This window comes from Taeniopygia guttata, chromosome 12 (genome assembly GCF_048771995.1).
Source record: "Taeniopygia guttata chromosome 12, bTaeGut7.mat, whole genome shotgun sequence".
Lineage (NCBI taxonomy): Eukaryota > Metazoa > Chordata > Aves > Passeriformes > Estrildidae > Taeniopygia > Taeniopygia guttata.
Genome location: NC_133037.1, coordinates 11,515,423 through 11,530,537, shown reverse-complemented (window position 1 = coordinate 11,530,537; position 15,115 = coordinate 11,515,423). Strand labels below are relative to the sequence as shown.

General features: G+C 49.8%; 1 protein-coding gene and 1 long non-coding RNA gene across 2 annotated transcripts; one reads left to right on the top strand and one right to left on the bottom strand.

Moving 5' to 3' along the window:
* Positions 1–560: 560 nt before the first annotated feature.
* On the bottom strand, positions 561–6,596 carry LOC115497019 (uncharacterized). Its single transcript, XR_012057938.1, has 3 exons — positions 6,135–6,596; positions 2,225–4,311; positions 561–1,329 (listed from the first exon to the last, which is right to left on the bottom strand). It is a non-coding gene; the product is annotated as an uncharacterized lncRNA (long non-coding RNA).
* Positions 6,597–6,753: 157 nt separating this feature from the next.
* Positions 6,754–14,264, top strand: RPN1 (ribophorin I). The gene is made up of 11 exons (XM_030283434.4): positions 6,754–7,064; positions 7,654–7,718; positions 8,913–9,219; positions 9,472–9,681; positions 10,641–10,833; positions 11,162–11,261; positions 11,534–11,672; positions 11,840–11,959; positions 12,418–12,663; positions 13,676–13,880; positions 13,985–14,264. Exons 1-10 carry the CDS (start codon positions 6,831–6,833, stop codon positions 13,856–13,858), a joined length of 1,797 nt encoding a protein of 598 aa, XP_030139294.1. The 5' UTR covers positions 6,754–6,830; the 3' UTR covers positions 13,859–13,880; positions 13,985–14,264.
* Positions 14,265–15,115: the final 851 nt, after the last annotated feature.

Here is a 15,115-nt window from a genome sequence, read left to right as displayed (position 1 = left end):
CTTCAACTCTTTTCAAGTGACGGGGTTTTCACAATGCCTGCTTGTCTGCTCTAAAAGGAGAAGCAAATCCTGTATCAATGGTAACCACAAGAAGCTGGAATAATTTTGAGTACATGTTTTCAAAGGCTGTGACAAAGATACTCAGCCTTGAAGGATAAGGGTGTGTGGGCAGTGAGGTTTGCTTTGCTTTTATCTTGGACAACACTTTTCAATGCCTGGTATCTCAGCAGCTGCATTTCTGACCCCAGGGAGTTATGACTCACTGTTTGCAAATCTCTGAGCCACCAAATTGAAGGTATGCCTTGCAAAGCATGATCCTAAACTGAAATGCTTATAAGTGGGTGTTACAGCTCCAGTTATTCTGTACCAGCACTCGGCTGGCTCCATATCACTGCCTAAATTTCTGGCAAATAGAAATCAGCACCTCTTGCTTTGTTTAGGTAAACAGGATCTCTCTGGGTTTGTCTTCTTCAGTGAAGTTCTCAACCAACCTGTGAGCAATGAGGCTACAGAAGATGCATTATCCCACCTATCCCAGGACAATGCCAGCCTGAGGAACATCTGCCCAGCTGCTTCAGACACCAACATCAGAGCTGAGGCTGGCCTTCTGGGGACTAAGGCTGTCTTTTAGCTACTTTCTGGGTGACCTGTGTGGGGTTAAGTGAGCCACTGGCTGCCATCCTTTCTGTTGAAGTGAATCAGTTCGCTGACTCAGGGGAAAACAACACAAATGTCTTATCAAACATTTCTTAGCAGGCAGGCAGGAGAGCTTTGTGTGGGTAGCCCAAGGCCTTCAGAGAAATAAATAAGAACAAATGATCAAAATATCCTCCTAATTCTTTTTTCCTTGATCATGAATGTTTTTCTTATCAGAAAAGTGACTGCATACACTGCTGCAGACCAATGCTGTTCACAAGGGGTTCCTGCTCCCTCTCTTTGGGAGACCTAGGATGGGATGGAATCACTACCATCCATCTGGCAGGGCCTGATGAGGTTGTCTCTTGGGAAGGGGCCACTGCTGACCACCACATCCACACATGCCAGGGTCCATGAACAGCTGGGCTTGGGTCAGAGGTTTTGATCCAGCCAGGCAGGGGCTCAGGGGTGCATTTGCTGGAGAAAAGGAAATCCCAGCTGACACTTCACAGAACATGATCCAGGAAGGTCCCTGCCAGCAGATTCAAAAATTTAGTAACCTGGTAAGAAATCTGCATTATCTCTGCTGAACTCGGGGCTCTTGGAGGGAGCAAAACAACTGCCAATCCGTAAATGACCCCCTCTTGTTTGCTGTCAGCAGGATCCTCAACTTCCTGCTGTGTGTGGCAGATCCTGCAAAACTGAGGCTTTAAAATCCAGGTTTAAACTCTATGTGAACAACATATCTAAGTAGATACACCAGCATGTGCTTCCCTTTCCAAAAACAACCCGAAGAACTGTTGTTGCTCCATGTGAAATGGCAACTCCCTTATTGTGCAGAGTGGCCAGTGACAATTCGTTGCCAGACTTTACTGTCACTGAGGATGGATGGACCACAGAACTGTACTGTTGTCAGCTTGGTCCTGGCACCATATTTGCCAGAACTTAAAGGGTCAGGAGGAAAAATGCAGCAGCACTTATCAGAGAGATGGGCACTAAATCCCACGGCGGTCCTGTGGCACCCGGGCACTGCATCACTGCACAACCTTGCCCTCACCTTCCGTCCTTCACCCCGGGGACAAACCACCTCCTGAAGTGACCCCGACAGAGGCACGGCACGCTCCAGAGCCTGGCAGGCAGCGGGAAGGCACAATGAAACCTGCAGAAACCTGCAGCGCGAGGTGCCCGCGGGCCCCGCAGGTGCCCAGCACAAGCAGCCTCAGCGGGGGCTGCTGCCGGGATGCTGCGGGACGGGGCTGGGTCCTGCCCGGTGTTGTTTGCTGTCATTGCCCAGGCGCGGCCGCAGCGATCGGGCCGGGGCCGGGGCCGGGGCCGAGTGGAGGCTCCGCCCCGCCGGCACCGCCCCTCCGGCGCGCCACGGGCGTCCCCTGGCGGCTGAGGGGACGCGGCCCTGGCACCGCGGCCATGGCGCCGCTGAGGCTCTCTGTCACCCCTCACAGCCCGGAACCGCCTCCCTCGCCCAGTCTGCACGGGCAGAAGTGTCACCGCTGCTGCAGCTGCCGGCCAGGACCGCAGCACGCCCAGCCCCGCTCAGGGATCTCAGCACCAGCCTCTCAGCCGCTCCTACCTTGATTCCGCTGCGGCCTTTTCAATGTATTTATCTTTGTGATTTCAGCCAAACTCGGCTGCTGTTGCCTCCAGCACTGGCCCTGGGAGTTTGCTGGGGCAAACAAGCAGATGGAGAGGTGTAATTCTCTTGTCAGGCCATGCTCATCTGCAGCACAAGGGTGAAGTTAAGCTGCTGCCCCAGGAGCCAGCAGGTTTCCCCTCTGCCCAGAGCTAGGACTCGCAGCCTCCTCCTGGAGCCTGGAAGGACAGCAGGCTCCCTGCTTCCTTGGTTCTCAGTGTCTGTCCTTTCCAAAATATGCACTTTTTCCCTCCTCTCTCCTCCTCTGGCTTTGCAGATGCCAGCCCAGCAAAGGCATTTTCAAGCTGTGGGTGTACCCAGGTCCTGTGTGAACTGTGAAGTACTTGAGTGGCAGCCCTGATCACACTCTCATTTTTAAAATATAGTTAAAACAGCACTGTTCCCTCTATCCAAAACATGCTCTGATTTGTTGACAAAATCCAGGGCCACCCAGCCCAGTGCAGCTCTCTTTGTGTGGACCACATACTTTGCTCAGGTTTTGTATTTTAACTGTACATGTGTAGCAAATTTTTTTCATTCACAGCATGCCAGTGCCTGCCTATGGATATTTTAGTTACATTTTAGTAAGCTTTAAGAAGAGTTAAAAGTACCTTTTAAACTGATAAAGTGTCCTCTTTTCCACAATTTTTTCTCCTTATTTTAACAGCACTCATCACACAGTAGTCACCCCTTGCAGGAATCACAGATGCTCTCCCACATTCTTCCAGGACGTTTTCCCTGTGTGTTTCCCAATTGCTATGCACAGGCAGTTTTTTTCCATTCTTTTTTCCTGAGTCTCGTGGACAAGGAGAGAAAAACAGATTTTTTTTTTTAACCAGGAAAAATTATTTTAAAGAACACTATAAGGAGTGGGGAGGGAGAGGCTACTGCAGATAACTAAATTAACTTGAAATAAAATCTAGAGGAGCAGCTCCTGGACAGACAGTGCCCCATCACCACTGCTTCTCTGCAAAGGCATGATGTGTTTTCAGAGTAGCTGAACAAAGAGTAGGAACCAAGCTCCAACCAGCCCCCTAAGTCCACCATTCCATGGAAATCACAGGCAAACCCCAAACAAGAATAATGGTGTGTTTTGCTTGGCAGCGACTCAGTGTGAGTTATGCTGACGAGCTAAAAAATGAGGTTGTAAAAATAATGAAACTGGAAGAATGTTGTTCTTCTTTTTCTCCATCTGCTTTTTGAGGGCCTTAACAAGGTTAAGCAAACTCTGCCATCACTCAGCCACCTTATACCTGTGCTCTCATGGCTGGCAACTGCCAACGCCTCGCTCAGGACTGAATAGAGAGAGAGAAATGCCCTCTGCCTCCCACTGGCTGCCAAAAGGCTGATTTTACATACACAGGGTTAAACACCAATAAAATCTGAAGCAGGGAGGTTTTTTCAGGATCACTGATAGGTTTGTAATAAAATCTTCAAGGTGTTGCCAGGATGACTTCTGCTGCACACGCACAGCCCTGTTTACTCTCTTCTGTCCCTGACCTGGGCTCCTCAGAGAGCAACACATTGTATCGTGGTCCCTGCATATTCCTGGTGCCAGCTCCCCACTGCTATGAGGATCACAGCAGAATAAATCCTGTTCCTGCTGCTACAGGCTTCAGTGTGCTTCTGCGGTCACAGCCAACCCACTCCTTCTAGAAAACAACTTCTCCTTCCCTTCTTGAGAACAAATTGCTCTGACAGATGACACAGCTCTGAGTTTGGCATCAGCCCTGTATAAACAGAGGAACACAGGGCTTTTCCTGGGGTGCGGTTCTGTTCATGGCCGAGCCTGCCAGAGGCATTTATTAGACCACGATGGTCCCTCCGCCCTGGCAGATGGCTGGGCTGGCTCCATCGCTGTTCCCTCCCGCTGCTCCGAGGCCCTGGGGCTGACACAGCCCCTCCACAGCACACGGGGAGCTGGGGCACTCTGCCAGTGCCTGGATGGCAGCAGGGGCTGGTAACCTCTCTCATGCAGCTTCCTGACCTGCAGCTCTCTGGGACGTTACTGCTGGAGGGGGACATTCCTTGCAACGAGAGAACAAAAAAACATAGAGACAAAAAGAATTCTGAACTCCTGTCTCTCTCTGTTACTTGGCACCAGGCCTGGGTAGCCAGATATGCAAACATGCACTGCGCCCTGTCCCTGCTGAAGAACAGCCTGCAAGCTGTCCCCAAGCTGTCCCCAGAGCTATCCCTGGAGCTGTCCCAGCCACGGGCCACAAGCAGCTGTGACTGACCCCATGCACCAAGAACAGCCTGGCACTGCTCACAGGGCAGTGGCAAGAAGGGCCTGCAGAGCCAAACTCAGCCTTGAACAAGCCCAAAGGCAGCACCTTTTCAATCCAAATTTAGTCTGTGTGGTAGGGCTGAAGTCTTGAAACAGATGATGCAGAGGCTCAGCATGACTCAATGATCACAGTTAGAAGTGGATATAAACATAGGGTTAGTGTACAACAGTCTGCTTCAGAGCTCACCAGGGTCTGGGATGGGTCACATACTGAGACTGGCATTTGCCAGCAAGGTCAAATCCAGCCTCCGAGATGAACCCGTTAGAGAGAAAATTTTGGCCAAGGACAACTGAAGCCCAATTATTTCCAGACATAAGGGACATATGCATTTATTTCTTTCCCTCCCTTTACCAGGAAAAATTGCCCTAAGGGAGAGAGGGAAATAAGAGCTGCATGTGTTATTAAATAGGCTGACTGAGTTCATTTATTCCGTGTGACACATGAAAGGACAGCAACAGCCATTTCTAGTAGAGGAACTTACAAACCCAACCTGGACAACTGGAGGGAGTCCCCAGATGCAGCACTGCTGGCCAGCCTTTAATTAGAGGTGGCTGTTCTGCTCAGCCTCTCATGTTTCACGGTTGCTTCCCCTGAACATGCCTACCCAGCTCCAGGCCCCAAAGCCCAGCTCTTTGGAGAAGGCCAAGATAAACAGGCTTTTCCTGGAGAGCAGAGGGACTTGGAATATTTCCCTGGCTGGAAACAGGAGGCTGAGGAGGTGGAACCCACCCCTGCAGGCATCTCCTGCTGTGCTGCTGGAAGAGAACACTATCACCGAAACACGGTGACAAAACTACCTGCTTGTGCTAGGATATGCTTACAGGGCGAGTTGCCAAATTCACAGGCATTTATGTATTTACCTACATAAATCAAAGGGGAATTGAAGAAATTTGCCAAGAAAATTTCCATGACAGGAATTTGGGGGTGAAGAGGTGGTAAGGGAAGAAAAGGAAGGCTAGCTGAGAAATTATGCAGTTTTGAACATAGCACACCAGGAGACATCCCATTCTATTTAGCCCTCGCCAAGGGTCTATTTGACTCCAAACAAGTAATTTAGGAAATCCTCTTCCGATACTTGGCAATCTCAGGCCAAATCAAAGAATTATCTCTGTGACTTGTATTAGGATCTTAAAGAAAGATTGAGTCCTGGATCACATTATGCAAACATGAAAAGTCTGTTGTCCCACAGGGCTCACAGGCAAAAACATTGCCCTGGCAATCACAGCAGACAACATCCGTTCCTTGCTTTTATCTGCCTTAGATATTTGAGAATAAAGTGTCAATCACCTCTTCCCTAGTCATGTGTTAAACCACTAACATCTTCCTTTCCCCAGCTGCCTTATGTCAGTGCAGGGCTGGTTACCATGCCTTGGCAACCTGCAGCACTTCTACTCTGGCATCACCTAGTTATCTGTCAGTCAATTATCTGTGTTTTTTTAGCAGAAAATCTGGGTTCATCTTAACTCTGTTTGTGTTAAACCTCACCTTCCAGAACAACGTCTGTGTTTTTTTAGCAGAAAATTTGGATTACTCTTAACTCTATTTGTGTTAAACCTCACCTTCCAGAGCAACAACGTATGCCAGGCCAGCGAGATGAACTGTCCCAATCTGAGGTTCATTAATAAAACAGCATAATCAAAAGCACTGAAGTCATCCCTTTGCAGTGAGGGGTGCTACATCCCAGCGCCATCCACACCGACACCATCCTGTGCCCAACACTTCCACAAGGATTGGCACCTCTGGCCCCTGGAAGCCCTGGCAGGAACCGGCCACTGCTAAAAACACGGAGAAACGGAGCTGCTTTGTGCCGTGGCAGGAGAGGAGGCTGAGGAGCACCTGAAAGCCCTGAGCAACCTGCAGTATTTGTTAGAGTTGTTGTTTCCCCGCTCTTTTTCGGGCACAAAAAGAAGTGAGAAATCCCAAACAAGCAACGCTTGACCGGCCCCGAGGCTGCGCAGGCCTGGGAGCTCAGCAAGGGCAGGGCCGCAGCGCCCCGCGAGCACAGCCCGGCTCGCCGATAGACGCCGGGAACCGCCGGAACTGCGCGAAGCCGAAACCACCCCCGGGCCCCGGGAAGAGCCCGCCCAGCTTCTCTCCTCAGGCTCCGCGGAAGGCGGGCAGGAGCTGGGCCGGCTCGTAGCGCCGGTGGGCGCCGCCATCGCGCGCCTCCTCCCACACGGGCGCCGCCATCTTGTGCCGTGCCCGTACAGCGCGGGCGCCGCCATCTTGTGCCCTCCCCGCGCGGTGTGCCGGCCATGGCGGGGCTGCTGTGCCGGCTGCTGCTCCTCTGCCTGGCGGCCGCCGGGGCCGGCGCCAGCGCCAGCCTAGTGCTGGAGGAGGTGCGGCGCTCGCTGGACCTCAGCACGCACCTGGCCAAGATCTCGGCCGAGCTCAGCCTCGCCAACGCGCCGGGCGGCGCGGCCGCCTCCACCTTCCTGCTGGCGCTGGAGCCGGGGCTGGAGCCGCGCCTGGCCCACCTGGGCGTGCAGGTGAGCGCGGGGAGCGGGCCCCGAGCGCCGCGCCGGGACAGCCGCGGGCGCTGCCGGCCCCGCGCCCGGAGGGACACGTCGGCACTGCCGGGCCCCGGCGCCGCTCCCGGATCGGGGGTGTGTGTCGCGGGGTGAGGCCGAGGTGGGGGCCCGGGAGGCGGTGAGGGGCGATTCACACCGGCACGGCTGGGCGGGGGTCGCCACCAGCTCGGACGGAGCAGGGCTGGCAGCCCCAGGCAGCCCCACGGACGGGGGCCCGGCCCTTACCCACAGGAGGGCTGGCGGAGCAGTAGGGCAATACTCCTGTCCTAGCCACAGAAGTACTGTCACTTTAGATAAACTACATACAGCAGAGCGAGGTACATGCAGTGTTCTATGGTATATCTGTATACAGAGTTCTTCAGTGTACCTTGACAGGTGAAGCCGTATTGCTCGTGGCCTGCTCACTCCCCAGTCACAAGGGAAATCACGAAAGCATTTGGTCAATATTCTCATTTGTGCAACTTACGGTGACTGTGCCAGCTTGGGAACCAGGCTGAGGGAACGTGGGAACACAGAGCATACTGATCCCTGTGTTGTTTGGGAACAGGTGAAAGGTGAGGAAGAGGAGGAGAATGCCTTGGAAGTGAAAGAGACCAAAGTTAAGGGCAGAAGGTGAGTATCACCCTCTAAGGCGAATGCCTAGCATTGTGCATGGGGAGTTCATAATTGTCCTCACAGTTCCTCATTTGTCCCTCAGTTCCATGCACCTAGATAGCACAAGTTTTTTCTTCCTCAGTTGTGCTCAGTGTCTTGTACTCAGTGCCTTGAGTAATGCCCTGGCCCCCTGGGACACCAGGTGGGAGAAGTATTTGCTCATGCTCTTAGCCATTACTCCATTCTGAGCTCTCAGACTGTTGGCAGTGGTGATTACAGAACGTTTAGTGCCCTGTGGCAGTGTGTAGAGCACCACAGAGTGCTGGGTACCATGACCCAGTGCAAGCTCTTCCTGCTGCCAGGAGAGAGGATGCATGCTGCTGTTTGCATCAGGCTCTGTACTGCCAAGCTTAGAATATTATGTAGGCGCTGTGTGCACATGTTTTCTGAGCCACAAGAGGTGAGCAGTGCCTGTAAAGTGACTCAAAAGCACAGTGCAGCTGGGTTTGAAGAGTACAGTAGCTGTGGAGTTAAGTTGCCAGGGTAGACCTTGGCTTTCTGACATGGCTGGATGTCTCGTGTGATCCTGCCCTTGGGCCACCAGGCATGACACAAAGTATGTTTGCTTCTGGCATCACCTTGCTGTCCTGTCCAAATCCTTACAGATTTGGTGGAGTCTCAATCCATTCTGTAGAACCTCAGTCCAAAACCTTGTTCACACTCTGGCCATTCCTTAATTTCAGATTCTGTGGGCAGAAATCTGAGAATGAACAGACTTTGTGGGTACAAGTGCTTAAGGTGTTTGTGATTTGTCTTCTGAACTTGTGCCCATGGTTCCTTTGATGCAGATCATTCCTGTCATCTGGAGAAGAATGGAAAAAAACTTGCTGATGTTTTATAAATGCAGGATTAGGGAGGGGTATGTCACCATTCCTCTTCCCAAAAGGGAACTAGGTGTTATTTTGTGAAGCAAAGACTGTAACTGTGCCTGGACACAGTTCAGCCTGTGCTGCTTCCCCAGCACAGTAATCACACCTGCTGGGACAAGACATCGCTATGTGTTGGAGGAGCAAGTAAAATACCTGCCCAAATCTCACATTATACACGTGATACATGGTCGGTCACCTGGCCACAAGGGATGTTGCAGTGGGTGGATCTGAATGCTCTCTCAAGGGAGATCCCACATGACTTGCCTGTTCGTCTCCCCTCCAGTGGGAAGTTCTTCTCGGTGAAGCTGCCATCTCCTTTGGCCCCAGGAGCCAAGGTCCGTGTCTCTGTTGAAATGGTTTTCACGCACGTCTTGCAGCCCTATCCCACCCACATCACCCAGAGTGAGAAGCAGTTTGTGGTCTTTGAAGGAAATCACTATTTTTACTCACCGTACGTCACCAAGACACAAACAACCCGTGTCAAACTGGCCTCCAGGAATGTGGAGAGTTACACCAAGCTGGGCAACCCTTCCCGCACTGAGGACATGATCGAATATGGCCCCTTCAAGGACATCCCTCCATACAGCCAGGTAAATTACTGTGTAAAGGATTTGTGACTCTGCAGAGAGCATCTTCCAGACATAGAAGATGTGTCTCAGAGGCTGGAGACTTGGAAGCAGAGACTTTCATGTAGAAATCACAAGCTAGCTGTGAGTTAAACTGTGTGCCAGGAACATGTGCATCTGCCAAGGAGGGTTCTCTGTGGCACATGGAGCGGATCATTGTGAAGGGAGCTTGCTACTTACTTTAGATCTGACAGTTTATCTTTTTTCCCTCTTTAGGACACTCTGAAGGTGCACTATGAAAATAACAGTCCCTTCCTGACCATCACCAGCATGACACGAGTCATTGAGGTGTCTCACTGGGGTAACATTGCGGTTGAAGAGACGGTTGATTTAAAGCACACAGGAGCAGTGCTGAAAGGGCCTTTCTCCAGATACGACTACCAGAGACAGCCAGACAGCGGGATCTCTTCTGTCAAGTCTTTTAAGGTTGACATTTTGCATATGTATTTTTATAACACTGACTTCCCCTCTTCTTAGATCCCCAGAGGAAAAAAAAAAACTTGCGGTTGTCCTTTGCCTTTTATTTGATAACCATACCCCAGTAATAAGGGAATATTAAAACTCTGGTTTATTTCCAGAGAAAGCTTGTGCTGGATAGGAATAGCTTTTGGAAGCAGCATTAGGAGGTTATACACTCTATTGCATTTGCTGGTCCAATAGACTGCACGTACTCGGGCATGGGGGTGTTTCTCCACACTCCCACCCCTCCAGTCTCAGGAACCCTCTAAATCCCTCTAAAATTGAGATCTCTGCTTTGGGTTTTCCACTGTGCAAGGACCATTCATTCTGTCCCCACCCCCTTCTTTTCAGAGTTGCCTCTCTGTCATATCCTGCTCACGTTGAACAGTATTAATTGGAAACTCACCCATTCATTCCTTGCTCACAAAACACTCAACAAGAATTAAAGCTGTGGCTCTGCTAGCCAGATGTAAAAAGTATTATGTGTTCTCATCCAAACCAAAACCTTTCTCGCTGCTTGTAGTCTCCAGGATTGATTGTTGTAATTCTCTAGGGTGGTGCAGCCAAACAGAAATCTCATTATGCTGAGTGTAAAGTTAGCAAGCCCAGTCAGCTAGGGCAGCAAGTTGGAGTGAAAAGGGAATTGCTGTCCTGGTGAGCGTGATGATCCCTTGCTGTGTGGGGAGTTTGAAACACGGCTGGAGAAAGCACATTCATTTGGAGGCCAAGTGATTTTAGGGCTGGCAGCCACTTGTGCCATTGACTATAATAGCACAATTTTACCACTCAGTGCAACTGAATGGCCATTTTGTCGTGTCTCATGTGGGAACACAGTTTCTCAATGCTTACCAGCCTTTTTTGGTTTTGCCAGTTTCACTGGAAGTAACTCCCCTCTGATGCACTCACTGCTGCTTCTCTCCATACAGACCATTCTCCCAGCTGCTGCTCAGGATGTGTATTACAGAGATGAAATCGGGAACATCTCTACCAGCCACCTTCTTGTCCTGGATGACTCTGTGGAGATGGAGATCCGTCCCCGATTCCCACTATTTGGGGGCTGGAAAACCCATTACATCATTGGCTATAATCTGCCAAGCTACGAATACCTCTACAATCTTGGTGGGTGCCTGAGGGGGAAGGGAATACAAAAACATCCTCTTCTGTGTTTAAAGGTAGTTGCTGTAGAGAAAATAATTGAAAGCTGTGGTACACAGGACCTTAGCAACAACAGTTGCCAGCTATTTTTTCTAGAATATGCAAATCCACCTTTTTTGTGCTTCCTTCAGGTTTTTGTAGACATCTGGTTAAAATATGTCTGAGTGAGCTAGTGCCCCCTGCTGCACAATTATCCATGTAAATTCTGCTCCTGCCCCTGCTGGAAGCTGAGTTTCAAGGATATCCCTCGTTCTCTGAGGAGCTGTAACCACTCTCTGCTCTGCACTTTTAGGTGATCAGTATGCCTTGAAGATGAGGTTTGTTGACCATGTGTTTGATGAGCAAGTTACAGATTCCCTGACTGTCAAGATTGTCCTGCCAGAAGGAGCCAAGTAAGTGTGATTCCTTCTGGCTTGTTACTGCAGACAGTGCTGTGTTGGTGGCACTTCTCCAGTGTGCTCTAATGGCCTGGGGACAGTGAATCAAAACCATGACTGTGCATATGGAGGAGATCTTGGAACACAGCTTTGCTTCCTTGTAGAGAGAGCATTGTTTAAACTCCATAATTTACCTTGTGCTAGAGGCTACAATTGCCCAGACAAGTGTTGGGTTACATCATCTGAAACACCATAGAGTCATATGGGATGTCTGGTTTTATCCACAGGAATATCCATGTGGACAGCCCCTATGAAATCAATCGTGCCTCGGATGAGCTTCACTACACCTATCTGGACACTTTTGGACGTCCTGTTATTGTGGCACACAAGAGCAACCTGGTGGAGCAGCACATCCAGGACATCGTGGTGAGTGTGGCCTCTGAGTAGTTGTGCCTCCTCTAAATTCAGCAGCTTGGTCAAAACACCTAAGAAATAAACACTTACTGGACTGCTTGGGCGGTTCTGCTGCTGCCTGAGGAGTAAACCCTGCAGTAACACGGAGCACTGCTCAGTGTTTGCAACTTCTCTTGTAGGTTCATTACACCTTCAACAAAATCCTGATGCTGCAAGAGCCTCTCTTGGTAGTTGGAGCTTTTTACATCTTGTTCTTCACTGTGATCGTCTATGTCAGGCTGGATTTCTCCATCACCAAGGTCTGTATGATGAAGAGCCCTATGGGAATATAAGCAGATTTCGGTGATTTTTCATGTCAGTAATTCTCGCTGAACATTCCTGCCATTCCAATGCTTTACTGGTTTTTTGAAATTCTGTTTTTGTTCAGCCTAAGCACTGGTACTCCTGTAGGGCTGATCTGGTGTCATAAAGCTAACTAGAGTTTTGCTTGCTGCATAAAAAGGAATCCTTCTGAGAAGAAGGGATGTCTGCAGTTCTCCCTCTGCAGTGTTCTCGCTGTTAAACTATTAGTTGGGCTGGACTGAGTGTTAAAAGGTGCTTCCTTTAATCAGCACCTGCACCATTCACCTAATTACTGTCAGTTGACTTAATTGGAGAGGGAACAGTTTTTATAACAGTCCTGTGTCAGATTGCAGGAATGGCTTGATGCAGGTCAAAGATAACGACTGCTTTGATCTTCCCTGCTGTCCTCTTGCAGGATCCAGCTGCTGAAGCCAGGATGAAGGTTGCCTGCATCACAGAGCAGGTGCTTACTCTGGTGAACAAGAGGCTTGGGCTGTACCGACACTTTGATGAAGCAGTGAATAAATACAAGCAGTCACGGGACATCTCCACCCTGAACAGTGGCAAAAAGTCTTTGGAGATGGAGCACAAGGCCCTGACAAATGAAATAGCCTCTCTGCAGTCTAAACTGAAGACAGAAGGCTCTGACTTATGTGATAAAGTAAGAAATTGAAATTTATTTTATAAGCTCTTTTGTTTTGGTCTCTGTCAAGTATTCTGCAGGAGTTTTAATTGGGGGTTTATGCAGTAGGTCTATGTTGGTTTCTTTTCATCTGAAAATGGCTTGATCTCTGCAAGGGTGTGTGAAAACTGTTATTTTTGCAGTAATCTCAGTTATGTAGCCATGTAAGTGTTGCTGGTAAACAGCTGCTTGTGCTGTTTCATAAGCAGCCCTTGAACCAGCTGCATTTGTACAAGTTAATGCTTTTGTAAAACAATCCTGATGCTTCTCATTGGGCTCATGGCAGTGACACTTGAGCAAAAAATGGAAACTATCAACAAATTAACAGTTCTGACTCTACTACTCCAACCAATCAACCCAAAATCTTCTCCCTCATCTATTTTCTTGCACATTTACATTTGGTGCTGACAGAATTTTGGTAACATGATGCTCCTCTGGGGGTGTTTTGCTCTACCATGTTGAAAGCTATGGCACAGTGAGCACACACCCACTGTCCTTCCCTTCAGTGTATTTTAACACTTACCTGAAACAACCACTTAACCCCAAGTGAGGGACACTTTAGTCTCTAAGGTCCATTTAGCCAATATCCACCTGGTTAATCTGTTATTTAACTCAAAGAGTAGCTCTGTCATTGCGGACCTACCACTCACACACTATTAACTGTAGGGGCACAGCTTCCAGCTGTCAGAAGTGTGATTTAGCTTGAAGCCTTTAAAATCCATCATTAAATACTCTTTAACAGTCTCTTGCTGGTATGGCTTCTGGGTCCTTGGAGGCTCTTTTATCTGCACTCCTTAGTTACCCAATCATGGAATATTCCTCATAATGTGATGGTTCAGAAAGCAACATTGAGGGATTGGAGGTATTTCTACTTAGCAAAAGATGAAGTCAGTGCTATCATCTGCCATCTCTTCTATTCCAGCTTCACTGTAGGGATTGTTTTGTTCTGTTTTGTCTCCTCTAATGCTCCCTGGGTTTGTCACCCTGCCAGGTAAGTGAGATTCAGAAGCTGGATGGCCAAGTCAAGGAGTTGGTGCTGAAGTCGTCAGTGGAGGCGGAGCGGCTGGTGGCAGGCAAGCTCAAGAAGGACACGTACATCGAGAACGAGAAGATGCATTCCAACAAGCGCCAGGACCTGGTCTCCAAAATCGACAACATCCTCGATGCGCTGTAACTCTGCTTTAGCAACTGCAGAGGTACGAAGGGAGATGAGAGTGATACACTTGGAGCCAAAACTCATTCCCAGCAAAATTAGGGGAAAAGTTGATGTGGAATGTCAGAAAGTGCATTTTGTTTTTAGATTTTTCTATAGAGCCTGTCTGCTCGGCAGCACGTGCTGTGCAAGGAACCAAGCCATCGTCTTTGGCTGGGGAATGGGATTTCTTTACCAGAGGTGAGACGCAGCCAAGTTATGAAACATCTCCTGCTTTTGGTTTGCCCTGTATAGATGTGCTCTGAGTAAATGCACACAAGGAGCCAGTCTGAGCACAGACACATTTATGGCAAAGCTGAATGTCTCAGCTCTGGAAAGAATAAAATATACCTTTGTTCTACTTTGAAATAAAACAGTCACTGCCTTGCGTCTGCATGTTGTGCCAGGCTGGGGGGAGGTGGAGGGGCTGGGTGGTCCCATGCTGCCCATGGCCAGGCACTGCAGTTCCCTGTGGAACAGAGTTCAGCCCTGACCACTCCTGCCTCCTGTGTGCCCTGAAGTCAGAGCTCTGCCACCTCACATAGCCCTGACCCAGCCAGGGGAGAAGGCCAAGCCCTTGTTCCTTAGTGCATGCAGCTACACCCTTACAAGGAGACAACAGAACCCCTCCTGCCATCCTCTTGCTGTGTGCTGCATGTGACAAAAATCCTTGCATCGCTTGTGCTGCCCATGTAGGTCCTTACTCACACTTGGATACCTTGGTGGGGGTGAATGCAATCCCCTGCTAATACCAGTCTCCTAAGATTTTTTTCCTATGCATCTTTGCCTTGATTTACTGTTGAATACCCCGGACATGGCTGTAGGGACAGCAATATGGTTCTCCCCTACTGCCTTTGCCTGGCATAGTTGTTTAGAGATCCTCATACAGAAAAAAAAAAAAACCCAGAAGGGCAGAAGGGGCTGTGTGTCCTGTTTGCCCTGAACTGCAGGTGGTGGCAGCTGCCCCTGGGTGGCTGTGTGTGCAGGGCAGGGGTGGCAAGTGGTGTGTAGCCTTCTCCACTGGGCACCTGCAGTTCCCTGTGGGAAGCAGACTCTGCAGAGAGTCTGGAGATGGCCTGCAGACCAGGCAGAGCACATGGCTGCCCCACAGAGCAGTGGCTCATGAGGAGACTAGTGCCAAATGTGGTTGTGCTGAGAGTGAAGGTTTGCCACAGTACCTGCACATATAACCCCTATGGCTCAGTGCTGCCTGCAAGCCCTGTGCTTGGATGTGCACAA

Excerpts from the sequence above, each read along its gene's own strand:
- RPN1 (XM_030283434.4), top strand. The coding sequence starts at position 6,831 with ATGGCGGGGCTGCTGTGCCGGCTGCTGCTCCTCTGCCTGGCGGCCGCC. Across the intron at positions 11,960-12,417 it reads TGGATTTCTCCATCACCAAG|GATCCAGCTGCTGAAGCCAG; the intron begins GTCTGTATGATG and ends GTCCTCTTGCAG. Across the intron at positions 12,664-13,675 it reads GCTCTGACTTATGTGATAAA|GTAAGTGAGATTCAGAAGCT; the intron begins GTAAGAAATTGA and ends TCACCCTGCCAG.